This window comes from Podarcis tiliguerta, assembly GCF_965153285.1.
Source record: "Podarcis tiliguerta genome assembly, chromosome: 5".
Classification (NCBI taxonomy): Eukaryota; Metazoa; Chordata; class Lepidosauria; order Squamata; family Lacertidae; genus Podarcis; species Podarcis tiliguerta.
This window is the reverse complement of record NC_139538.1, coordinates 8,873,806-8,900,827: the sequence shown is the minus strand read 5'-3', so window position 1 is coordinate 8,900,827 and position 27,022 is coordinate 8,873,806. Positions and strand designations below refer to the sequence as shown.

Sequence of the window (27,022 nt, the reverse complement as noted above, 5' to 3'; positions counted from 1 at the left end):
TCCCATAATAATGGCGGTGGGTAGGCATGGAAGCAAAATGCTTGGTGGGCCTGAGGCTTCATTGAGAAGTGCAATGGGTGTGATAGGCGATGGGCACTGTGGCGATCACACAGGGTCCCCGGACGTTTAACGGTCTATTGATCCCTGTGCCACCACTGTGCTCACTTCCCCGCTGCCCCCAACCAGTTACTCTCTGGTAAAACACTGAGTCCAGGCAGTTGTTAAAAGTGAACCAAAAAACCCCCAAGTTTATTTTATAAACATTAACAAGTTTATGGTTTCTCCGATAATATTCCTATCAGTACCTTTTCTTTACCGGCCTATACCTTCCTAATACCTTCTGACTGATTATCTCAACTGTTTGACTGATTCCTCTTAACAAATTCTCTCATTCTCTCACACCAGACTAACCCAACCCACAGACTTATCTTATCTGTCTCTTCTAACTCCAGACTGTCTCCCCCCCCCAAATAAAACCCCCTCTGTGCTTAAACCTTATACACAATTAACTCTGCCCCCTGGGTTCCCATTGGTTAATCATTTTACAATTAGTTAACCCTTTCCCTATGAACCCAGTATGATGTCACACACCACAGGCACCAGTCCTTTCCTCCACTCAAAGTACACCTGCATAATATGACGCCTGCACTTCATATTTCAAAAACTCCCAGCCAGAATGCTAAAGTACAGAGAAGCCTTCAACAGGAAGCCACTGATTTCACAAAAAAATGGTTCTCTCCCAGGAAAGTCGTGAAAGACGCTGGTTTCCCACTGTGGGTTTGTGTTTCCTGTTTGTGTGGCTGCCTCTTTGGTGTGCATCACTTGCCTGTTTCATGCTGCCGTCAGGTTAATCTGTTCATCTTCAGTTAAATACTATGAAAAACCAACATTCCCTGCCCTTGTGTCTGCTAGTTTCACACTTCTTACCTTATCTAATTGTTTGTGCAATTCCAGCGACTTCCCTAAAATATCGTATTTTTTCTTGGTCTCGTTGGCAAAATCATCGCAGATGCGCCTGAGTTCAACACACTTTGGTCTAATGGAGTCAATTGCATAATGGTTGTTTTGGATCAGCTGGTCTCCATGGAGCGCTAAGGACTGGGCTTTTTCCAATGGCTCCTGTGAAAAGAAAAACGTAACATGAAAAGCATTTTTAAAGGTTTAAGATATTATGAAATAAGGTTCAGGTGAAGCAGACACAAAGGCAGTAGTCCAAGTGGGAGATAACCACTCTGGCGAGACAGTCTGCAGGCAGGGAGGGTCTCATCCTGCGTACCAGATGGAGCTGGTAGACAGCTGCCCTGGACACAGAATTAACCTGCGCCTCCATGGACAGCTGTGAGTCCAAAATGACTCCTAGGCTGCGCACCTGGTCCTTCAGGGGCACAGCTACCCTACTGAGGACCAGGGTGTCCTCCACACCTGCTTACCTCCTGTCCCCCAAAGACAGTACTGCTGTCTTGTCAGGATTCAGCCTCAATCTGTTAGCCACTATCCATCCTCCACCTGCCTCCAGGCGAGCAACTCTCAATGATAACAACAGAAGAAGGGCCAGGGGCACATCTAGGCTTGCGTCCTGTTCTCAGTGTGGCCAACTAGATGCTTGCGGGAAACCCTCAAGCAGGACCCATGCACAAGAGCACTCTCGTCGCTTCCTGTGGCTTCCAGCAGCTGGTATTCAGAGAAGCATTGCTGCCTCCAGCTGTGGAGGCAGAGCCAAGCCATCATGGGTAGCAGCCATCAACAGTCCTCTCCTCCATGAATGATGAAGAAGGCCTCTTTGTCTGTGCTCCCCCTGCTGGCGTATGGGCTCTTTGCAAGTGCCCAACTTTTCCAGCTCTTGATGCTGGTCCTGCAACTAAGTATTATAGCTGCATTTCCTCGCCACCAGCCTTTGCTGCCCTCTCTCTTTCTCTCACACCTCCCCTCTGTAGTTTCTGACTGTAAGTGCTTTGTGCCAGGGGCCTATCCTTTTTTTTCTTTTTCGCTTGAGAAACTCTGCAATGTGCCCCGTACTTTTACAACGCTAAAGTAAACAGTTTCTGATATCCGTGATAACGCTCTTATAAGGTCTGTAGCTTGCTTTGCTTTTATAAGGTCTATAAAACAAAATTAAAGGAGGCAAACCTGTCCTCTCTCTTCTAATTGCTTCCGCTCCTTCAGAATGTTCTCCACGCGGGAGACACTGTCTCCAATATCTGTGAGACCTGCCTGCACTTCCATCAGGTTGTCCAGGGCCAGTTTGACCTAGAGAAGAATATTTGCAAAAAAACAACACAGATGGAACAAATTAACAAGCTTCCTGGCTGTTACCTGGTCATAATCGAGGCCATTTAGAAATGGCCATAGGAATAGGACACTTCTTCCGCTAATCGTTTACTATGTATTTGCCTGTTCCTTCAATTTCCATACCGCAAATCTCACAAATCTATCTATGTAATGTATAAAATAAACATTTTAAAGCAATACAAAACGTTTCTACCCCACATTTTAGGATGGATGTATATAGGATCATCATATGGTATGTGCAATCATCATCTGAGACCCTTCTTTATGAGGTCTGGGGAGTGGCAACTGTGGGGCCTTTTCTGTGGTGGCTCCCCATTTGTGGAATGCTTTCCCCAGGGAGGCTCACCTGGCGCCTTCATTACATATCGATAGGTGCCAGGCAAAAACATTCCTTTATAAACAGGCCTTTGGCTGATTAAACAATCTAAGACCTTTTAAACTGGAGGGGGATATTACTATTTTGTTTGTTATTATGTTATGTATTTTCGTGTTTTTATACTGTAAATCACGCTGTGATCCTCAGATGAAAGGTGGTATATAAATTTAATAACTAAAAATAAAATAAAATAAAGTATATACCCTTGGAAGGTGGCTTTCCTGTACAATAACCATATGGTCTCGCAAAGAACCATGTTATGGGCTCAGTTAGCAAATAAAAATGAAAGAACACAATTGTGATAAAACAGAATTCCAAATTATTAAAATAGCATCTGGGTATGCTAAAACAGCACCATTAAACATAACATCAAAATATTAACAGCTAGGCAGGTATTTGAGAAAACAGAGCTCTACATTTATTTTTATTTATTTCACAAAATTTATATACCACTTGATTTTAGAAAACCTCAAAGCAGTTTACAAATTTCTCCAAACGCAGAGTAAATCCAGGCTTGCTGCTGAGACAGCTGACTGCGGCAGAGATAAACAATCTGGGTCACAGCCTATTCATTATGCCTCCACAATGTAATGTGAATTGTTTGACATATGTCCCATGGGGTCATGGGTTCGAGCCCCGTGTTGGGCAAAAGATTCCTGCATTGCAGGGGGTTGGACTAGATGACACTTGTGGTCCCTTCCAGCTCTATAATCCCATGATTCCATCTGTCTTTGTCTGTGAATTTCATACAAGGCACATATTAACTGGAACCAAGACTCGCCACACAACAGTATGCTAAACCTGACTGGTGAACCCACTGCTTGGGCCAACAGCAAATGTTTAGGAAAAATTTCTTTCAGCTCAAGGGACTCTGAATATACCTTCCTTTCCAAAGAGCTATCCAAACTCAGTTATGAACATTATGTACAGTGGTACCTTGCAAGACGAATGCCTCGCAAGACAAAAAACTCGCAAGACGAAAGAGTTTTTCGTTTTTTGAGTTGCTTCACAAGACGAATTTCCCTATGGGCTTGCTTCGCAAGACGAAAATGTCTTGCGCCTTTTTTTAAAAACCGCCAATGCATTCCTATGGGAAACCGTCAATGCACGGTGGTGCTTCGCAAGACGAAAAAATTCACAAGACGAAAAAACTCGCAGAACGAATTAATTTCATCTTGCGAGGCACCACTGTATAGCACTTGTAAGGAGGCTGCATTTTTATACCTTATTGTGGTATTAATTAATGCTTATCACCCTCAACATATATTTCACTAGGAGGGGGTAAAGGGGCGAGGGAGAGCCATTCTAAAAATTGTGCGGGATAAATCAAAAATACCTCTCTGAAATCCTGCTCAAAGTGTCGGAGCTGCAAGCACTGTTCAAGTTTTAGGTGGTGTTTGGACCAGAACTGATCAAAGGCTCTCTCTGTTTCGTCCAGCTGAGCTAGCAACCTGTTGAGGCAATTAGAGAACGGCATTTGATTTGGGTAGGCAAATGCTTCCCTCGAATTCAGAGCAATGAGATCAAGCAGAACCAGATGAGGGAGCAGCAGTAGCTCAGAGGTTGGACATCTGCCTTGCATGCAGAAGTTTCCAGGTTCAATCTTCAGCAATATGCAAGTTTAGATAGGAGAGACCCTTGTCTGAAACCGTGGAGAGACACTGTCAGGCAGTGTGGACATGACAGAACTAGAGGGCCAACTACCAACTGCATGCCTTTCTCTTGCTGGTTTCCCACGGGCATCTGGTTGGCCCCTGTGAGGACAGGATGCTATAGGTAGGACACTGGCAGGCTCTTCTTATGTTCTCTAAGAAACAACACATGCAGACTTGTCGACAGTGCAAACTGAAACTGAAGACAAATTCACTCTGTCTCAAGGAGACCATCTTGGCTGTGAAATTCTGGAAGACCTGCTCTCTGCCTTTCAGGTGAAGCCCTGACTGATTAGCCCTGACTGACTCCAGCTATGAAAGCTGAGGTTAATGAAGATGCCAGAGACCATCTTGGCTGTGAGTCCTTGAAGGCTTGCTCCCTGCTTTGCAGGCCTTTTTCACCTGGCCTAGGAAGCCAGAGCCCGGACTGACTCCAGCTACAAAAGCTGAGGCTGCTGAACGGACTCTTGAGCTGGGGGGTTGTTTAGGAGGGGGTTGTTGCTGTTATTGATATTAATTGTTTGTACCTTTATTTTATCATCTTATGATTTATGTGGAAAGGGTTCAGTTTGGCTGTGTACGTTTTGATGCTTTTACTGTTTATGACTACTTCTGTTACATTTGTAATTTTCTGTATGGTTGCAAGCCGCCTTGAGCACGGTTTCATCTTTGGAAGGCGGCATGCAAATATAATGATCAATCAATTGGTTAATCAGAAAGCTGGCTAGAAGCTGAGCTCTTCTCCGACCTTTCCACGGTTGCCACGTTTTCAAGCTCATCTGGGCTCAGTTTGCTGGTGGCACTTCGAGTGACGGGTTCTCTGATGCAAGTCAACAGCGTGGCCCCTTGTTTCACCGCAAGTTTCAGCTCATCCTGTTGAGAGAGGCGGGGGAGAAAAGAAATGTCCTCATTTCATCAGAATATCCCATAATATCACCAGGAGCTGCTAGGGCTAGACCTAAGGCCTACCAGATCTGTACACTGCTGCTCCTTCTAATAAGTCACTGAGAACACAGGTCAAAATGTTGCTTAAAGGTAAAAGTAAAGGGACCCCTGACCATAAGGTCTAGTCGTGACCGACTCTGGGGTTGCAGCGCTCATCTCACTTTATTGGCCGAGGGAGCCAGCGTACAGCTTCCGGGTCATGTGGCCAGCATGACTAAGCCGCTTCTGGTGAACCAGAGCAGTGCACGGAAACGGTGTTTACCGTCCCGCCGGAGCGGTACCTATTTATCTACTTGCACTTTGACGTGCTTTCGAACTGCTAGGTTGGCAGGAGCACGGACCGAGCAACAGGAGCTCACCCCGTCGCGGGGATTCAAACCGCCAACCTTCCAATCGGCAAGTCCTAGGCTCTGTGGTTTAACCCACAGCGCCACCCGTGTCCCTCAAAAATGTTCCTTAGGAGATACTTACTAAGATCCACCCACCTACCCAAACCAGCTATTGGCTCTCCCTGACCTGGAAAGTGCCCTCATTGGCCCCATCTCCCCAAAGGTAGCATTTGACTGGCTTGGCTCACTGCAACCCTCCTCACTTTGGGGAAAGGGATTTGAATCAGAATGGCAGTAGGTGGCTGCAGCCAAGGGGGGATCGCTTCCTGGTGCATCACAGCTTGTTCCCACCGCTGTTACCTTTTCTCTGGCATCAGTTGGGTCCCCTGGGCTGGGCCATAGACCAGCCACTAATGGTGGCACTGGCATTAATACTTCGTTCTGAGTCTGACCAGTGGCGTAGCGTGGGTTGTCAGCACCCGGGGCAAGGCAAGTAATTTGCGCCCCCTCCCCCCTGCACTGTCTCTCCCCCAGATAGTCCCTCGCTCTCTCTCCGCACTGCACCGCACGCCTGGCACCCTCCCCTCCACAGTGGGCGGCGACCTGGCGGCTCGGATCGGATTCGCACAGCCAGCATTGCAGTGAGAGAGAGTGAGTGAGCCAGGTAGGGGCAGAGAGCTGCGAGTGCGAGCGCGCGCCCCCCAGATGTTGCGCCCGGTGCAGCCGGCCCCCCCTGCACCCCCCACGCTACGCCACTGAGTCTGACAGCCTAATTATTTCCAACTTAAAAGAAAACATCACTGACTGTAACACTATATTAATAGCCATAAGCTGACTATATGATCAAGGGGCCCATGTGAGATGCCTGAGGCAGGCAAATCTACCATCTCACACTGGTGTAAGTGTTTTGAGTAAACTTGCAAGAGCATTTAAGTCAAAGAATAATATGCATTTTGGCCACAATCCAACTCTTGCCCTGTCCTGCCAGCAGGACTTTATGTGGTGCCGGGTGATGGGAGTTGTAGTTGTAGGGCACCAGGTTGGCAAACAATGGTGTAGCATCATGCAAGGACTATACATCCATTCTCCCTTCCGTGCTTTACAGGATAGTGCAAGGGAAAAAGTTGTTTTTAGATCGAAGTGTTGGCACTGACTAATTGCATTATTTTTAACAATGCTAAAAAGAGCAGCAGTGAGTGGGTGCAATAATTATCCGGAAACACTTTAAGAAGCTTCTGCGAGGCCACCCAAGAAAGCAAAAGATTACTGGAGAACTGAATGCTGAATTACATACCACATACAAAAGGTCCCCGGTTCAATCTGGGAGGAGTGTTTTAATTGTAATTGCTTTTAGAATGTTTTACTTCTTTTATACTGATTTTTTTGCTTGTTTTTGTTTTTAAATTGTGCATCAGTTTGGCCCCCTCGACTTCTTGGGGAGGAAGCACGGGATAGAAATTCAATCAAGAAAGACTTGAATATTTGGAAATGTGCTTTTTCCTGTAAGACCGATTGTTAACAGTCGTCAACAGGCTTACCACACCTATCAGCCAATCACCCAATCCCACCACCCTTCTGAGTAATACCCCTCCCCACCCTCTCACTATATATAAAGGTCTGGTGACTTCTGTTTCAGTGTATCTGAAGAAGTGTGCATGCACACGAAAGCTCATACCAAGAACAAACTTAGTTGGTCTCTAAGGAATGAATTTTTTTATTTCTTTATTTTGTTTCGACTACATCAGACCAACACGGCTATCTACCTGTAACTGGAAATGTGCTGTTTTGAGAGGAATTTTATTTTGTGAGAAAATGCTTTATTTAAATATGAACTTCCATGTGTGTGTTTTTAAATTTGCAGATTAATGTGGTGATGAGACAGAACGGACTTAGGAATGAGCACACACAAAAGTGATGCAGCTGATTCACCCATCTCTATCTCCAGCCTTTGGACCTGACCTCCATCCCAGAAATCTAAGGATGAACTGGAGGGGTGTGCAGAAATGGCAGGCCTTATGCGCTGAACGCCCCCTTTCTCCCGGCATTGGAACTCTGCACATGCTCACCTTCAGCTTGTTGTGCTGGTCTGTGTGCGAAGACAGGAGCTCCTCCGTACACTGCACATCGTTGGGAAGTTCCGTCTCCGCCAAGTCCGTTCCAAAAGTCTGCAACATCTGCGCTATTGTTTTCACAGTCATGGCGAAATTCTCAATGGCCTGGAAGGATTTTAATAATAATAATAATTAATAATTATTTTTATTTATACCCCGCCCTCCCCAGCCAAGGCCGGGCTCAGGGCGGCTAACAAGCAATAATAAAAACAAGTTGAATGAATACAACTTAAAAACAAGATTAAAATACAACAATTAAAATACTGAAACATTAAAATGTTAAAATGCAGCCTCATCACAGGAGGAGAAAGGAAAAAGAAAAAAGAAAGAGGGGGAGGGAATCAAATTGTCTCCAAGCCAAAGGCCAGGCGGAACAACTCTGTCTTACAGGCCCTGCGGAAAGAAATCAGATCCTGCAGGGCCCTGGTCTCATGAGAGATAGCGTTCCACCAGGCTGGAGCCAGTGTTGAAAAGGCCCTGGCTCTGGTTGAAGCTAATCTAACTTCCTTAGGGCCTGGGACCACTAGGGTGTTGCTATTTATGGACCTTGAGGCTCTCCGTGGGGCATACCGGGAGAGGTGGTCCCGTAGGTACGAGGGTCCTAGGCCGCGAATTTTGCAGGTGGAAAGACTTTTGAAAATGCACAGACCTGAGTACCAAGCCCAAGCCTGGAATACAGAATACTGCACAAAGGGAATTATCACATCCCCTACTCTAACCTGCTTTGGCCTCTGCCAAATCGACCACTTGCCTGTGGTCCCCAGAAGGGATGCAACCCTCAGGCTGAAAAGTTCCGTCACCCTTGCAGAATGCTGCTTATTTACTCCTTTCTGATCTCTTCAAACCTCCAGCTAAAAGACCAAGCAGGCACAACAATAGATGGCTGGGATTGTTGCTTATACGCTTGTCCTGTTTGCGTACAAAGTGAGGGGCAGGAGGGTCGAATCTTAACATCAAAAGGGATGTGTAGGTGCGGGGAGCCAAATCTCCCCTTGCCTCCCTGCGCTCTGTCACTTCAAATTCCTTGAAAGTTGGTATCCATCTTTCTCCAGAGAATGCCTCTGGAATTGAAGTCAAATTGCTGCAGAATCACAGCGCCTGCTGTGGCTGCAGAGACCAGTAACTCGTAACTGCTGCGTCCCACATTGTTTTTGCTGCATTAGCAGCACCAAAATGACTTCCCTGGGGCACAAGCCTGGGCAGTGTGTCTTTGGTTGCCCAGACAGCAATACCCCACCCTGTCTCTCTGATGTGGCCCAAAGGAAAGGAAAGCAATACATTTGGCACCAGCTTGGCTGCAGGAGTTGCCAGAAGGAGGCGTACAAGATCCTATCTGACCATCTTAAAGGTAAAAGGTAAAGGTACCCCTGCCCGTACAGGCCAGTCTTGACAGACTCTAGGGTTGTGCGCTCATCTCACTCTAGAGGCTGGGAGCCAGCGCTGTCCGCAGACATTTCCGGGTCACGTGGCCAGCGTGACGAAACTGCTCTGGCGAGCCAGAGCCGCACACGGAAACGCCGTTTACCTTCCCGCTAGTAAGCGGTCCCTATTTATCTACTTGCACCCGAAAGTGCTTTCGAACTGCTAGGTTGGCAGGCGCTGGGACCGAGCAACGGGAGCGCACCCCGCCGCGGGGATTCGAACCGCCGACCATACGATCGACAAGTCCTAGGCCCTGAGGTTTTACCCACAGCGCCACCCGCGTCCTATCTGACCATCTTAGAGATTCCTTAAATGAACTGACTCCTGTGCCAGAAGTGAGACAGTGTTGGAGAAAACTGCCTGAAGCGGCAGAGCACAGGAAAGGAAGGTAGGAGAGGTTCCGTCCCCTGCATCGATGCACCCTTTTCGTGTTTAAATTAGACCCCAGTATCCCCTGCTTTAAAGGTGAATGCAGCAGATAGCAAACCAAGGGAACTGCTCCTATCATGCCTAATTTAGACCTGAAATTTATTTTGTGCACACTGCAAGATTGATCAGTGTAAAGACAGAATTAAAAAGGTACTTTCAGAAGAATATGAAAATAAACATGATTACTTAAATAAAGTGCTCAGATGTTATTTTTAGAGGTCACGGATCTTTGATCAAATTCAGCTGCCATGACAAAGGACAGAACAAAATATTCTATCAAAGATATATGCATCTTGACATCTCCTTTTCTCTTGATGCAATGGGAAGGTTGCCCTAGATTAAGGCATATTGCCTTGATACCCTACTAGTGTCAGGTGACAAATAAATAAAGGAATCACCTTGCTAAATTCAACTGAATACGTACAAAACCTGAGGCTGCTGAACAGACCCTTGAACTGGGGTATTGTTTAGAGGGCTTGTTGCTGTTTTTTGTATCTTTGTTTTTAGTTCTTATTATGATTTAATGTGGAAATCGTTGACTTGATTGTGCACTTTCTGATGTGTTTTATTGATTGTTTATGACAATTTTTGTTATGTTTGTAGTTACGTAATTTTTTCACGTTGTAAGCCACCTTGAGCATAGTTTTAACTATGGTAAGGTGAAATACAAATATGTATGTATGTATGTATGTATATCTTGCCTAAATTTAATAAAGTTGCATTTAAAGAGCTAAAATCATTTCCAGTTGTAGGATATTTTTGATGAAATGTGACATTTAAGAGTTATCGAGCAGTTTTAAATATCTTCCAAACAAATTTAAAGTGTGTATGGAAATTGTATTTTTGGTATAAGTTATTTCTAACAATAACATAATAATCATCTGCAGATGACTTTTTGAAAATGTTGGCTTATGGCCCCAATTAAAGAGACATATGTTTCTTAGAGAAGGAAAGCAAAAACTGGATTTTATTTTATTTTAGACAAATTGTCTGACTTTTGTCAGCCCAATAAAGATGACCCAAGTTTGTTACTATTTGTTTCATAACCTGCTACAACTCACTTACCTACCACTTTCTTTAATAAAAATGAGGAGTGTGGGGACCCGGAACAAGTCCTTACCATTTACAAAACTATTTGCATATTTACATTTTTAGCCATCAGAGACTGAGGAACCAAACAGGTGTAACTTACAGTCCGATGATGTATCCACTGACTGTGTCCATATTCCAAGGTTCCCCCTAGCTCCCAGGTAAGCTGACTTTTGTCGATGTAACCATGTAGGTCGGAAACCGAATTTAACATGATGATCTGCAACAACAAAACAAAGACCATTAGCAGCACTGTGCATTAACCCCCATTTTGTGGCATCCCTTTATTTTCTGTCAATTTAGCATTGTTATTAAACTTCGTGGGCAGATCTTTGAAGCTCTGATACACATGCGAAACTCCTTAATTCAACTGATGGAGCTCAGTGTATGCATCTGAATATACACAGGCTAAGCAGCTGCCTGGGTGATTTTCTATTGACCACACGCCTGACATCCCCCATCTCATGTTGCTCATCCTCTTCATTTTTCCTCCTCCACCTTTACTCCTACTTCTTCTTTTGCTATCTGACCATGCCTTGCAACAATGGCCAAATCTGGCAAACGTTAAAATATTTGGTCCAGAATCAAACCTGAGCAAGCATATCGGTGTGACGTTAACATATGAGAGTGCTGGAGGTGAAATAGTTAAACAAGTTACCCAATCGGAACCCAGGGGGGTGGAGTCAGAGGGACTATAAAACCAGCTCTGGGAGGGGAGAAGAGGAGTTCGTTGGGAGTTGGGTGGTTGGTTGGAGTGGGAGTGAATTGGGATAGAGTTTGTGGGTAGGTTGAGTTAGTGTAGCGAAATAAGCTGAGTCAGGAACAGTTAGGGGCTAGGAAGACAAGTAAATATCTGAGAGGTGGTTTAGTCAGTGAGAGCAGGTAGAGGAGGTTATAGGTCTGGATAGGCACCCCATGATTGTAATTGACCGATACCACACACTTGTTAAACTACAATAGATAAACAGAAGTTTATGTTCCAATTTAACCCTGACTGGACTCAGTATTGTACCAGGTAGGGCCTGGGTGGTGGCAGCGAGAAATAAAGTGGTGGCACAGGGATCAATAGAGGGTGAAACGTCTGAGGACCCTGTGTGATCGCCACAATCGGAAATAAATGAATTGCATTCTTTTCATAATTTACCTGGAGTGAAGGAAAACTCTGTGTTTATCACATTTCTCACCCCTGTTCTAAGTTACTCAGAGAGGCATCCATGGAAGCTACTTCGCTTTGCCATCACAACAACCTGTGAGTTGGTTTGGTTGAAAAATAGGAGGAAAAACTAGACATGAAAGAGGAGATTACAGCACCTCCTACAATCCAGAATTATACTGCCTCATTCTGTCACTTCATTCTGCACCTGGGTTCTTTGCAGCCTCAGTGCAGCTGAGGAACAAACAACCAAACCCTTTCCTTCGTGATCAAAGCATAAGCGTCGCAGGAGCCTGTCTCTGTTCCCAGGATGATGTTGCTCTCGAAGCTGCAACTTCCAGGGGGAAGAGGAGGAGAGAAAGGGATCCTGCTGACAGTTAAGGAAGAGAAGATGCAGAAGACAGCAAGGAAGAGAAGTGCTTACCGGTACCTTCATTTTAAAGTCATCGCGATACAGTTTGATGCCAATGTCAGCGATTGCCCTTTGGATGAAACGGGACGGCCGCAGGACAAAGACCAATTGCAGGTTCCCTGGAAATGCGCCCTGGAAGAGGCATGGAAATGTGAGGCGGTGAAGAGGATAGAAACTGCCGAAGAGGAGGAGGACATGAATGGGGGACAAGATCCATCTGAAGCCATTGTGCTATGGAAGGTCTGTGAGCTCTCTGGGGAATCTCTTTATAGAATCCCTTTTGGAAACCCAGGCAAAATCACAACCCCGTATGAAATTATTTTACCGTATTTTTCGCTCTATAAGACGCACCAGACCACAAGACGCACCTAATTTTTGGAGGAGGAAAACAAGAAAAAAAATGTTCTGAATCTAGGAAGCCAGAACAGCAAGAGGGATTGCTGCGCAGTGAAATCAGCAATCCCTCTTGCTGTTCTGGCTTCTGTGATAGCTGTGCAGCCTGCATTCACTCCATAAGACACACAAAGATTTCCCCTTACTTTTTAGGAGGGAAAAAGTGAGTCTTATAGAGCAAAAAATACGGTATTCATTGAATTCTGGGAGGAGCCCTAGCGTTATGCAGTTCTCAGCATGATCAACGCCCAGGCCAGCTCTCGCTCTCCAGACCACCCCTCGAGGAATTGCTTCCTGTACTGCTGTGTGTGTGCAAGAGGCAAAAAGATGGAGTAGCACAGGGAGGAAAAGAGCCATGCAGTCTTGCAATGCTGTAAGCTCAGTGGTAAGAGCATCTGCAGGCTGAGACCCTACCTGCCCGTGGACTGCCTCGCCAGAGTGGTGCATGCTCTAGATATCTCTCACTTGGACTACTGCAATGCGCTATGTGTGGGGCTACCTTTGAAGGTGACCCGGAAACTACAACTAATCCAGAATGCGGCAGCTAGACTGGTGACTGGGAGGGGCGCTGAGACCACATAACACCGGTCTTGAAAGACCTACATTGAAAGACCTACGTTTCAGAGCACAATTCAAAGTGTTGGTGCTGACCTTGAAAGCCCTAAACGGCCTTGGTCCAGTATATCTGAAGGAGCGTCTCCACCCCCATCATCCTGCCCGGACACTGAGGTCCAGTGCCGAGGGCATTCTGGCAGTTCCCTTGCTGTAAGAAGCCAAGTTACAGGGAACCAGGCACAGGGCCTTCTCGGTAGTGGCACCCACCCTGTGGAACACCCTCCCACTAGATGTCAAAGAGAAAAACAACTACCAGACTTTTAGAAGACATCTGAAGGCAGCCCTGTTTAGGGAAGCTTTTAATGTTTGAAGTACTATTGTACTTCAAATATTTTGTTGTTGTACTTTTAATATTTTGTTGGAAGCCGCCCAGAGTATAAATAAATTATTATTATTATTATTATTATGAAGAATGTCCCAGGTTCAATCCTCAGTGACTCTCCAAGTAGGAAAGCAGTGGTGTAGCATGGTTTGCTGTCACCCGGGAGGCAGAAAATGGAAGTTGAATGGAGCCTGCCACGTTAGCCCAGCTCTTGCCACCGATGCTGCTGTAGTGATGCCATCCCTGAGCCACTTTGCAAGGCTGATCCCAGCCTTGTGAAGCAGCACAGGGCTGGCAGGGTGGCGTGAGCAGTCCCCCCTCCCCCTGGAAAATGCCCCAAGCGCCACCGTGCTGGTAGCCTCCCCCGCATGCTATGCCCCTGTAGGAAAGACTCTCTGCCTGAAACCTAGGAGAGCCACTGCCAGTTAGTGTGTAGACAATACTAAACTAGAAGTAACAATGGTACTTCCTATTTTTGTTCTGGCTCCATCCACCGCTGGCCCCATAGGAAAAACTAAACTTCCCCACTCCCAATTTAATTATTGGTTTATATATGTCTTAATTACAGCATTGTTTCATGTACTAATTAATTTAAATATTCATATCTCACTTTTTTGCCCTGTCTTTAAGTATGTATACAAATATATTTATATGCTGCTATTCATTAAAAAAAAATCAGAGCAGTTTGATCAATAGTACACAGAACCATAAGCGTTATGCATCAAACCATCTTTCCATATGGTGTTCTGGATGCACATTTTTAGCTGAATTTTAAGAGGGCTCTTGCCTGCCCATCCACTGCATGTGTACCAAATCAGATGTCCAGAAGAGGACAGCTTGTATCAGAATATAAAATCCAGAAAACCATCAAGAAAAACTATCAAAGCAGATTTGTCAATGGTGAGACCAAAGATATAAGGTGCTGAGGGACCACCATGGCTCCCTACCCCTTATCCCACCCTTCTGTCAGTGATTGACAGAAGGTATCACTGGGCATTTCCTTTAGAGTAGACACATTTGGCTCCCTCGTTTTTAACAGGACATCTCCCTCTCATGTTTCCTCTGTTCAGCTTCCACTTTGCTTGCTTTTCTGTAGCTCAGATGGAACCCCATGGAATGGAGTAGCCGTACCATTTCCCCAGGTATAGATGGCCACCAGACTGCTATTCTGGCTGGTTAGATGGTCCCAGCCACTTTCCAGATTGTGTTATAGCTCTCAAAGACTGCTCCTCCTCATATGAACTGACCCAGAGCTTGTGACCATCATCTGAGGCCCTTCTTTGTGCGCCCCCTCCATGGGAGGCCTGAAGGATGGAAACAGAAGAATGGACCTTTTCAGTGGTGGCCCCTCATTTGTGGAATGCTCTTCCCAGGGAGGCTCGCCTGGCACCCTCTAGTTTTACACACCAGGGAAAAGCTTCCTTTTTCTGTGTTCTTTTGGTCCTTAGTTTGAAGGTTTTTAAAAAAGCATTTGCAGCCTCTTTTGGTGGCGCGGGATCTGCTAGAACCCTCTTTTATTTGCATAGATGTGCTTGCTTGTTTTTTACATTTTTATTTATTGCATTTATTGTAATAGGCTTTAGTATTTCTACTGTGTTATGTAAGTCAATGTGAGCGACATTTATGAGTAAAGCAATTAAGAAATTTGAATAGCTGCAAATATAAATAATGATAGTCCAATATACGGAGGTTGCCATATAGAAAGAAGATTCCACCTAAACATTAGGAAGAACTTCCTGACAGTAAGAGCTGTTTGACAGTGGAATTTGCTGCCAAGGAGTGTGGTGGAGTCTCCTTCTTTGGAGGTCTTTAAGCAGAGGCTTGACAACCATATGTCAGGAGTGCTCTGATGGTGTTTCCTGCTTGACTCGATGGCCCTTGTGGTCTCTTCCAACTCTATGATTCTATGATTGGCTCACCCTGCTTTAGAAGACCATCTAAAAAGTACTTCTGTAGCTTCATCATATTCTGTCTAAACCGTTTCCCTACGAGTCACAGGTATGGTTGCCAACTGTATTTCTGCCTCTGCTCTTGTACCATTCATGCTTGAAGTCTGGTTTGCACATGCAGCAGAATGAGTTCCACGGACAATGCAACATGGGAGTCCAATATTATGCCTACCCATGGCTCTCTTGGCTTTTACTTTAATAAAGCTGTACAAGGAGAAGGGGACAACAGAGGACAAGATGGTTGGACAGTGTTCTCGAAGCTACCAACGTGAGTTTGACCAAAGTGTGGGAGGCAGTGGAAGACAGGAGGGCTTGGCGTGCTCTGGTCCATGGGGTCACGAAGAGTCGGACACGACTAAACGACTAAACAACAACAAAAAAGCTGCAGCGAGCTCCAAATTTGTATTGGGCCAGAACCTAAGACAGACCCCACAGGACACATACAGGATAGTTCAATAGCTGTGCTATCATAATTATTACAACAACAACCCAGGGTTTCCCGCCTAAAAATAACTGACGTGGACCTGAGTGAAAACTATCTACAGTATCCCCCTGCTGGCCCAGGGTGAGAACTTCAGTACATAACATTAAATGATAATTTTAGGTTATATGTTAGTGACTAAGTTTTAATTTATATATTTTTAAACTGTTGCTATATCTGTATTGTCCCTGTTATACCTAATTGCAAATTGAAATGTATCCCTATTGTGTTTTATGACTTCCTTGATATTGTATGTGGGCTGGAACTGGTCTGTGACCAAAATAATAAAATTCAATTCGATAGTTCAATTGGCTAGAGCTTGGTTATTGCTTGGGGCTGATAATGCCCAGGCTGCAGCTTCAATCCTCCTCAGTGACAGCTGCATATTCCTCAAGGTCCCTTTCCATTCCCATTCTATGACATTTTCCCTATTGAAATTGCCCTTCTCAATCTGCTTTTCCCATCTGCGATTCTCGATTAGGAAAATGAGGTGAGGAGGGGCAAGAACGCCACATGTCTCCTCTGTCACGCCTCATTTATTAGTACTTTTGTTATGCTGCAGTTGTGTATTCCTTCCATGTTGTGAGCCCCCTTGAGAATGGTTTGAACTGTTGAAAGGCGGCACACAAATAGAATTGTGTATGTATATATGCAGGTAGCTCAGGCATCCCCAAACTCGGCCCTCCAGGTGTTTCGGGACTACAATTCCCATCATCTCTGACCACTGGTCCTGTTAGCTAGGGATGATGGGAGTTGTAGTCCCAAAACATCTGGAGGGCCGAGTTTGGGGGTGCCTGAGCTAGACCTCCTGTGACCCTCCTGTGTTGTGCAAATCCTGATTATTGCTGTTCTTTGCAGTCTGCTCTGGGAGCCTTTTTCAGCTGAAAAGCAAGGTTCGAAACCCTTCAAATAGGCTCATAAACCAGTGTTTTCATCTCCGTTCTCTAGGTACTGGTGCAAGTGAGAGGGAAAGTGGGGGAAGAGAGAGAGCAGAAGCCGAGAGAGAGAAGCTTGCATAAGCCCCTGCTCCACCGCCATCTCAAATCACCTAAGCTAGGGCTTGACCTAGGAGGTTCCCTCGCCTGACCCCCTGGACCACTACACTTACTCGGCCTCTTAAGGAGATTAGGACTGTAAAGCAGCTTGCATGCAGCAGAACGCTATAGAAATAGCCATGCCCTTTTCTCTTCCCGGGGCTGGAACGATCTCGTTCTCATTCAGCAGGAAAACAGGGCAAGATGTGCCTGTCCTGCCTTGGCACTCTCCGCTGCTTCTCAGCATGCAAGGTTGGCAGAAATCTGTAGGGCAGCGAAGGAGATGCAGCCGCACGAGCAACCAAGAGAGCGCAGCCTAGGTAAACAGCAAACAACTGGGTAGCAGTTGCAATCTGCGCGAGGCAAAACAGCAATGAAAATAAAGGATTCCAGGCACTTACTGCTATTCGTGTGAGGGACGCCTTTACTGCGCTCCATTTGTCCCGCCGTCTGTCTATGATGATGATGAACCCGATGCTGGCAGCCTCCAGACTGCAAAATATCCAGAGCAGGTATATGGGGTTACACAGGGCCAGCTCCGTTCCAAGCAATGGTATTGCAGCAAAAGCTCCGTGGCACGCTCTGAGCTCATGATTAACAAGCAGGCTAGGTAGGCGGCAGCAGCAGCGGCGTGAGCAAACCAGACCCGGAGCTGTGTTTGCAGGAAGAGGCAAGCAACTTCCCCTCCTCCTTCCTTCCTTCTTTCCTTTCCCCCCTTTCCCCTCTTCCGCCCCAGCATCAGGTTAGCCGCTTGCACAATACATGAATATTTCATCCGATTGCTCGGGCTGCTTTGCTGCAGATTCCCCAACCAGCAGCGCTGTGAACCATTCGCCATCACCTACACGCTTTGGGCTGGTGGGGAGGAAAAGCCCTGGAAATGTTTCAGATAATCCTCATCCCCAGCTTCTTCCCCTCTCTGGGGGGAGAGGTGTGAAGTCATGCCCCCCCACCCCGTTCCTCATTGCCCTCCCCCCCCCCCCCGATGCAGCTGCCATGCCTGCGAAGCTGCCAGCTACCTATGAAGGGGCAGTATAACATTTGAAAAAGATGTACACATGTGAAATCTGCCACATGTAGGACCAAACTGAAGGTGTTCTTTCTCTGTAAGACAGATTGCACTACTCACAGGCCTACGTACACTGGATTTTGTGCCCCGGTCAAATATTGTGCTCACATGCCGAAATCCGTCAGAACAAGGGGCACCCCAGTGAGCAAGCCAGAAAGCTGTGCCATTGCTCGGTGGCCTCAGGCGAGGGCAATCTTTAATTGCAGGGAAAACCCACCTACTTGGAGTTAATTTAGCAACTGGAGGCATTTCCCTTGAACTAAAGACGATCCCCAACAGAAACACTGGGGAAGATTGGTACATCTGGATGATAAAGGCACCAGCTGGTTTGGAAGCAGAATTCTACCCATCTTTCTGGTTTTGGTCCTCGCCCTACATCTCCTTCGCTAGCCATGCACATTATGGGACATCCCCCTCCCATTTGGGGCTATGCCTCTTCTTTAAAGTATATATAGCCATCTGATCAATGTCACTGTTGTGCATGCTTCAAAGCCACAGTGCAGTGAATGTCACAATATCCTGTGGGCCTACTGGGTTCTTTTTGATATTTATACTGTAAACCACCCTAAGACGGTTGGATGGTGCCTTGTATGCCCCCTTCCGGCAACTCCTGCAGCTAAACTGGTGCCAAACATATCGCTCTGCTTTCCTTTGGACCACATCAGTGAGGCCAAGATGGGGGTCTTGTTGTCTGGGCAGGCTAGGACTACCAATGGCTTGTGCCCCGGGAGGTCATTTAGAGTGGAGAAGCAAAGGGGAGGGAAAGGGATGCCTAACAAAATTCCCTGCTCTCAACTTTCTCTTCTTCAGACCCCAGCAGCTTTCCCCCACCATAGTGCTCAAAACAAAATCGAACGTGTGAGCATTTAACCCTGCAGCAGAAAAAAATAAATATTTTTGATGGGATTATTTAGAGCAAGAAAAGCTATGGGCAGGGAAATAATTCCTCCACCCCTCACTTGCCTGCTTCTTGACTCTTAGGCAGTGGCGTAGCATTGTTTGCTGGTGCCGAGGACACGCTAGGCAGGTCACAGAGGGTGAATAGAGCCTGCCTTGCCAGCCTAGTCCTTGCTGCCGCTGCCACCGAAGCGATACCCCACCCCACTGGAGCCAAGCAGGGCCATGCTGCGCCACCTGTCAGGCAAATCCCCCCAACGCCTGCAGAGAGAACTACCCTTTGCCTCCCTCTGTCCAAACCGGGCACCCAATTGGACCCAAACATAGATAAAATCCTGCTCGTTGATGATCTCAGGAACCATCATGCAAAATTTGCTTATAATATCTTTAAAAAGTGTCCAAATGAATAGTGAAGAGACAAACTACTTTCCAGAATAAATAGTAGATCCTATTAAATATGGTGGCCCAGGAATTCCCTTCTGTGGTGATGTCATGATGACATCCAACCATCCTTTTTTTGGTACTGAGCTATGCAGTGGTGGAGCTTCATGCTCCGGCACCGGGGACGGAGAGCAGGCGGGGGCATGACTGGCGCATGTCCTGGGGGGGGTCACGCCGCCCGCAGTGGTGTGGTGCGTGTCCTGGGGGTGTGGAGCCCAGCGTGGGGGGGGGCTGCGATGGCACCCCACTGGGATCGTGGTGCCAGGGGCAATGCGCTCCCCCAGTCCCCCTCTTGCTCTGCCAGTGGAGCTATGTGGCACAGAGGAAATGTACAATTGTAACCAGCGGAGCTGTGTCAAGACATTTTGCTGCATGAGGCAGCTGCCCTGCAAAAGCCAACCAGATCAGAAGTTGAATCTTACATTATCCTCCACCATATCTCGAGGACTCAAGCTTTTTTAGGAGGCACAGGACAGGCCCCTACACACAGCTCTGTCCTCCAAAACCAATCCAGCAGCTGCCGCCTGAGGCAGCCACCTCCCTCTGTCTAATGGTAAGGCCGGCCTGTGGGCAATATGCCAACCACAATGGAAATGGAAGCAGTGCAAGCTACTAAAAATGTGGTCAACACATTAAAACCTCTCAGGCATTGTTCACTATATAGAGACTATTAGCAGAATTTCACACAAAGCCGAACCACACACTCCTGTTACATCAGGATACCAGTATTTAAAAAATCAAATCCAAGAGCTAGTGATGTATCCATACAGCTGTCAACATACATATATATAAAATCACAATCTTATGGCAGAACTGCACCTTACTCATGACAAAGAGCTGTCACTGAAAAGAGTATCCTATGTCGAATTTTCTGTCCTATCTCAGCTGCTTTCAGATGGGTGCTTATTATGGTATGGGTGCTTCTCACACATGGAAGTTTCTTCTAGCATCCACATGACATGGTTTATATCAACATGCCAGGCCATATTATTTCCTGGTTTAATCCAATTTACCCTTTCTGGGGGAAATCCAATACAGTACATTAAGAAAAAGCCCTGTTGCCACTGACCTGTCTGTGACATTTCAACAACTCTTTTCCAAATTAAGCCCCTGCCATAAAACCCCCTTACTCATCTGGGCTCAAACTGAGTTTTCCTACCATTGCCAGCAGCAGCCCATGATGTTTGGGGAAACTTTTAATCATTTTTTTTTAGCTTCCAAATGTGGATTTAAATATGATATTATGAATGGTTGTTTCTGTTGCACCTATTTGTTTACTGTTCTTCTGAGATGCTTTGAGCATAATTTGGAAAAGCACACCAAGAACTCAGGCCAGTGTAAGTTTCAATAGTGGGAGTGGTCCCTACTCACAAATCAAGAGTCAGTGCTTTCTTCTTGGTGTATTTAATAACAAGAACTCCAACTTATTTAATTTGGAAAAGTGGCATATGAAAAGCTAATGATGATGATGATGGAGGGAAGGAAAGACCAAAGTAATGATTTGTTTGTTTCATTTATTTCCCGCCTTTTCCTCCAAAGAGCTTGAGGTGGTGTATGTGGCTCTTCCCCATTTCATTTAATCACCGCATCAACCCTGTGACATAGGTTAGGCTAAGAGGCAAGGACTCACCTAAGGTCACCCAGTGAGCTTCATGGCTGTGTCACGATTTGAACCCTGGCCTCCCAGGTCCTAGTCCCACACTCTAACCGCTACACTATACCAGCTCTCAAAAGCTGGGATAGCTCAGTTGGTAGAGCATGAGACTTAAATTCAGGGTTGTGGGTTTGAGCCCCATGTGGGGTGAAAGATTCTTGCATGTCAGGGGGCTGGACTAGATGACCCTGGTGGTCCCTTCCAACTCTATGATTCTATGAGGTGATTCTACACATTTGCCAGGGATAACTCAACATGGAGACACATTTTTGGGTGACAGCCTCGCGTCTTGCATGCATTAACACGCAGCTACACTTACAGGGCAAATTCAATTGCACAACACACCAAAGCTCCACAGCAGGTAAAGTTGCAGAAACCGTTAACGTAGCTCCAAAGTGTGTTATCAAATACGTAAACACAGAAATTGCAAAGGCGGCTCCCACATTCACCAGCAACAAACTCAGCCTCTTCCGAATTTTGATGTTATAAACGCTATAGGCAAAGCTCATCAAGAATACTTCTTCCTGAAATGAAGCTCCTTGGGTGGTTATCTTCCTCAATTGCATTGCCAAATATGTATACGGGGATATATTTATACACAAATGCCATATTCAATCTGACATTTGTTCAATTACACAATTCTCCTCTCACAAAAGATATAGGCAGACGTCACCCCAATAGTTGTTGTTTTTTTACTCACTATAAACCAAGCTCCCCAAAGGAGAATCACATATGAAAATTACTTTTATTTCATTTTTTTAGTATTATATTTAAACCCCACTTTTCCTCCAAGGAGCTCATGTTCAGGGGGCATACGTTTTTATCCTCACAACAGCCCTGTGAGGTGGGCTTGGCTGAGAGGCAGTGACTGGCCCAAGGCAGTGGCGTAGCGTGGGTTGTCAGCACCCGGGGCAAGGCAAGTAATTTGCGCCCCCTAACCCGTGGATTTGCGCCCCCTAACCCGTGGATTTGCGCCCCCTAACCCCCAGATGTTGCGCCCGGTGCGGCCGGCCCCCCCTGCACCCCCCACGCTACGCCACTGGCCCAAGGCCACCCAGTGAGCATCGTGGGGATGTGAACCCTGGTCTCCCAGTTCCTAGGCCAGCACCCTAGGCCAGGGGTAGGCAACCTAAGGCCTGTGGGCCAGATCCGGCCCAATCACCTTCTCAATCTGGCCCATGGATGGTCCAGGAATCAGCATGCTTTTACGTGAGGAGAATGTGTCCCTTTATTTAAAATGCACCTCTGGGTTATTTGTGGGGCATAGGAATTTGTTCATTTTTTCCCGTCAACATATAGTCTGGCCTACCACATGGTCTGAGGGACGGTGGACCAGCCCACGGCTGAAAAAGGTTGCCGGCCCCTGCCCTAGGCTGTGTGGGTTTTGGGTGTCAGAGGGGAAATACGCCAAAATGGGAGGTGCGAGAAGGTGTTCATTTGGGCTTGCCCTGGAGAAAGCGGTGAGCTAATTTGGGCCCACAAGCCATCGAGGAGACTGGCACCAGACTTACCTGGGGATGCTAGTCAAATACGTCACGACGTTCAGAAAATCTTCATCAGGGATCTCGCTGAAACCTGCGTACTCAGGGAAGGTGATGATGGGCGCACCATCTTTCCCTCTTCCTCCTGCAAGAGAGAGTGGACCTCAGTGGGCTAAATACAGATCACAGCGGTCAATTCTCCCCTGCCAACAGCGTTTCATCAAATTGGTGTCATTCACAAAACGAAAACAACATACATCAACTTTTCCCACTAGCCAATAACTCTTCTGATTATTATTTATGAGTCAACTGCAGTGCCCTGGAAATTTGCTCCTGGGGTGAATTATCCTGCCTGAGGAACGTATAATCTAACTGCTTACAGGGAAGGAGATGAGGGCAAGCATGGTAAGAGACCAACGAAAGCAAATGCAGTCAAGTGCACTGCAGTGGTGCCCCGCAAGACGAATGCCTCACAAGACGGAAAACCCGCTAGACGAAAGGTTTTTCCGTTTTGGAGGTGCTTCGCAAAACGAAAATGTCTTGCGAGTTCCTGCGGGGTTTTTTTCCTCCCCCCCCCCCTTTTCCCCAAGCCGCTAAGCCGCTTAACTGTTGATCCGCTAAGCCGCTTCTCAGCTGATCCGCTAAGCCGCTTAACAGCTGATCCGCTAAGCCCGCTAAGCCGCTAATAGCACTAAGCCGCTAATGGGCTTGCTTCGCAAGACGAAAAAAACCGCAAGACGAAGAGACTCGCGGAACGGATTCTTTTCGTCTTGTGAGGCACCACTGTACTAAGGTTCTGTTTCAGCTGGGAACAGGGATCATGACCGTATACACACCTCACCGTTGGAACAAGTTTTATTTCTGTCAAGGGCCACATTCCCTTAGAAATAATCTACTAGGAGCCCGATAATGGCAGTGGGCAAGGCTGGCGCCAAAAAATTTCTTAGCACCCCACTCTCTCCCTCACCCTCTCTCCTAATCCCTTTTCTATCTCTTTCTGTACCCCTTCCCCGCCCCCGCTCCCAGCCACCTGTACAAAATGAATCCCCATGAAATCACACACCCCCCACCTTACATGGAAACTCATTTAACTGAACCTTGACAGCCCATTCCTATTCTTCAGCAAAAGCCATTTTTGGAGGGGGGCAATTTGGAGTAGAGGATTTTTTTGGGGGGAGAGGTGGAGTATTAAGCCCCGCCTGCTACTTCTCCACTCCAAAATGCCTCATTTCTAAAGCAATTTTTATAAGGGGCGGGGTAACAACTATCAGGTTTCTGTTTGTATACAGTGGGCGCTTGGGTTGCGAAAGTGATCCGTGTGGGATGCACGTTTGCAACCCGCAGCGCTGCGTCTGCACAAGCGCGGGTTGCGATCCGGCGCGTCTGTGCATGCACAAAGCGTGATTTAGCGTGTCTGCGCATGTGTGACCGACGAAACCTGGAAGTAACCCGTTCTAGTACTTCCGGGTTTCGGCGGTCCACAACCCGGAAAAACACAACCTGAAGTGTCTGTAACCCGAGGTATGACTGTAGAGGCATTTGTTGGCGCAGAATGCGAAACACACTGAATTTCTCCTGCATCCCTAGTGATCAGTTTCCTTATCAAGCTACAGTTACCAGGGTTTGCGGAGGGAAGCCATGGCACTTAAGCTGGTATATACCGTATTTTTTGCTCTATAAGACTCACTTTTTCCCTCCTAAAAAGTAAGGCGAAACCTTTGTGCGTCTTATGGAGCGAATGCAGGCTGCGCAGCTATCACAGAAGCCAGAACAGAAAGAGGGATCGCTGCTTTCACTGCGCAGTGATCCCTCTTGCTGTTCTGGCTTCTGAGATTCAGAATATTTTTTTTCTTGTTTTCCTCCTCCAAAAATTAGATGCGTCTTGTGGTCTGGTGCGTCTTATAGAGCAAAAAATACGGTAAATTCCATGCATCTACCTGTAGACATAAATGAAAAATGCAAATACAGGAAACACCCACCCGAATATTGCCTGTATTTGAGCGCATTTAACAGCCAAAGCAATGCAAAGAAACAGAATGGGAAGAACCAGAGATCTGTTCAAGAAAATCGGAAATATGAAAGGAACATTTCGTACAAAGATTACCATAATAAAGGACAAAAGTGGTAGGGACCTAACAGAAGCAGAAGACATCAAGAAGAGGTGGCAAGAATACACAGAGGAATTATACCAGAAAGATATGGATGTCTCGTACACCCCAGGCAGTGTGGTTGCTGACCTTGAGCCAGACATCCTGGAGAGTGAAGTCAAATGGGCCTTAGAATGCACTGCAAATAACAATGCCAGTGGAAGTGATGGTATTCCATTTAAAATCCTAAAAGATGATGCTCTTAAGGTGCTACACTCAATATGCCAGCAAGTTTGGAAAACTCAGCAGTGGCCATAGGATTTTAGAAGATCAGTCTACATCCCAATCCCAAAGAAGGGCAGTGCCAAAGAATGCTCCAACTACCGCACAATTTCACTCATTTCACACGCTAGCAAGGTTATGCTTAAAATTCTACAAGGAAGGCTCAAGCAGTATGTGGACCGAGAACTCCCAGAAGTGCAAGCTGGATTTAGAAGAGGCAGAGGAACCAGAGACCAAATTGCAAACATGCGCTGGATTATGGAGAAAGCTAGAGAGTTCCAGAAAGACATCTACTTCTGCTTCATTGACTATGCAAAAGCCTTTGACTGTGTCGAGCACAGCAAACTATGGCAAGTTCTTAAAGAAATGGGAGTGCCTGATCACCTCATCTGTCTCCTGAGAAATCTCTATGTGGGACAAGAAGCTACAGTTAGAACTGGATATGGACCAACTGATTGGTTCAAAATTGGGAAAGAGTACAACAAGGCTGTATATTGTCTACCTGCTTATTTAACTTATATGCAGAATTCATCATGCGAAAGGCTGGGCTGGATGAATCCAAAGCCGGAATTAAGATTGCCGGAAGAAATATCAACAACCTCAGATATGCAGAGGACACAACCTTGATGGCAGAAAGTGAGGAGGAATTAAAGAACCTTTTATTGAGGGTGAAAGAGGAGAGCGCAAAATATGGTCTGAAGCTCAACATCAAAAAAACGAAGATCATGGCCACTGGTCCCATCCCCTCCTGGCAAATAGAAGGGGAAGAAATGGAGGCACCAAGAGATTTTACTTTCTTGGGCTCCATGATCACTGCAGATGGCAACAGCAGTCACGGAATTAAAAGACCCCTGCTTCTTGGGAGAAAAGCAATGACAAACCTAGACAGCATCTTAAAAAGTAGAGACATCACCTTGCCAACAAAGGTCCGTATAGTAAAAGTTATGGTTTTCCCAGTAGTGATGTATGGAAGTGAGAGCTGGACCATAAAGAAGGCTGATCACCAAAGAATTGATGCTTTTGAATTATGGTGCTGGAGGAGACTCTTGAGAGTCCCATGGACTGCAAGAAGATCAAACCTCTCCATTCTTAAGGAAATCAGCCCTGAGTGCTCACTGGAAGGACAGGTCCTGAAGCTGAGGCTCCAATACCTTGGCCACCTCATGAGAAGAGAAGACTCCCTGGAAAAGACCCTGATGTTGGGAAGGATGGAGGACACAAGGAGAAGGGGACGACAGAGGATGAGATGGTTGGATGGTGTTCTTGAAGCTACCAGCATGAGTTTGATCAAACTGCGGGAGGCAGTGGAGGACAGAAGTGCCTGGCGTGCTCCGGTCCATGGGGTCACGAAGAGTCGGACACGACTAAACGACTAAACAACAACAAAACAGCCAAAGATGATCTGACTTCAAATCGCATCATACAGTACATTTGAACATGCTCCCCATGTGAAGGTTTCACACATTTACACTTAGCATATGCCCTGAGGAAGCATGACTGGCCATAGTTTCTTAGCCTGTGCATAGCCGTGCGTGCCTGCAGTTAAACACATAAATGCGCAGACCCCACATCTGCACAATGGTTTGACACTATTTCTTGCAGGAGAGTGTTTTCACATGGGGAAGATTGTAATATGTGGAGCAGACGTATATCAGCGAAATGGCTTTGGTGCCAAAAAACCTTCAGAGGCAGGGGAATCAGTGACACCTTGTGGAGAAGACAGGTAATGTTGTGGCCGGGGGAGGGGAATGGGAAATGCAAAAGATCAGGAATGGATCATACTTGTGTTATTCATGCACACCTTGATAATTACAAAGCAGAGAGGTGCCTTTATATAACACTAAAAAGGAATGTTCTAAATGCAAAATTGTACTCAAGAGCAGATCCCATGAAATTAGTGGCACCAAGTTGGCCGTGACCACTATTTCCAATGGACTTGACATGGCTAATGCTGGACACAGCCCAATAAATTTAACATTATAATAATCTAAATAAATGTGCACATTGACAGAAGCAAGAGCTACGCTCTGCCAAAATCCAGTAAAGGGTTTGTGTTCTACCAAAAATCAATTTCATCTTTGTTTTGCTGCCCTTACTCTCATGTTTAGAA

At 46.3% G+C, this 27,022-nt stretch overlaps 1 protein-coding gene across 11 annotated transcripts in view; it reads right to left on the bottom strand.

The window, feature by feature from the left end:
- The window catches only part of MCF2L2 (MCF.2 cell line derived transforming sequence-like 2), a 206,138-nt gene that overhangs the window by 134,459 nt on the left and 44,657 nt on the right, over nucleotides 1-27,022 (bottom strand). For 9 of the 11 annotated variants that reach the window (XM_083441929.1, XM_083441938.1, XM_083441939.1 and 6 more), the window contains 9 exons: nucleotides 22,574-22,688; nucleotides 17,403-17,493; nucleotides 12,220-12,339; nucleotides 10,746-10,862; nucleotides 7,658-7,807; nucleotides 5,066-5,190; nucleotides 4,002-4,116; nucleotides 2,128-2,247; nucleotides 928-1,119 (listed from right to left, as the gene is read on the bottom strand). In XM_083441929.1, the coding sequence (XP_083298055.1) occupies nucleotides 928-1,119; nucleotides 2,128-2,247; nucleotides 4,002-4,116; nucleotides 5,066-5,190; nucleotides 7,658-7,807; nucleotides 10,746-10,862; nucleotides 12,220-12,339; nucleotides 17,403-17,493; nucleotides 22,574-22,688 (1,145 nt within the window). The remainder of the gene's footprint in view (nucleotides 1-927; nucleotides 1,120-2,127; nucleotides 2,248-4,001; nucleotides 4,117-5,065; nucleotides 5,191-7,657; nucleotides 7,808-10,745; nucleotides 10,863-12,219; nucleotides 12,340-17,402; nucleotides 17,494-22,573; nucleotides 22,689-27,022) is intronic. The other 2 variants (XM_083441932.1, XM_083441930.1) reach the window with 1 other exon arrangement.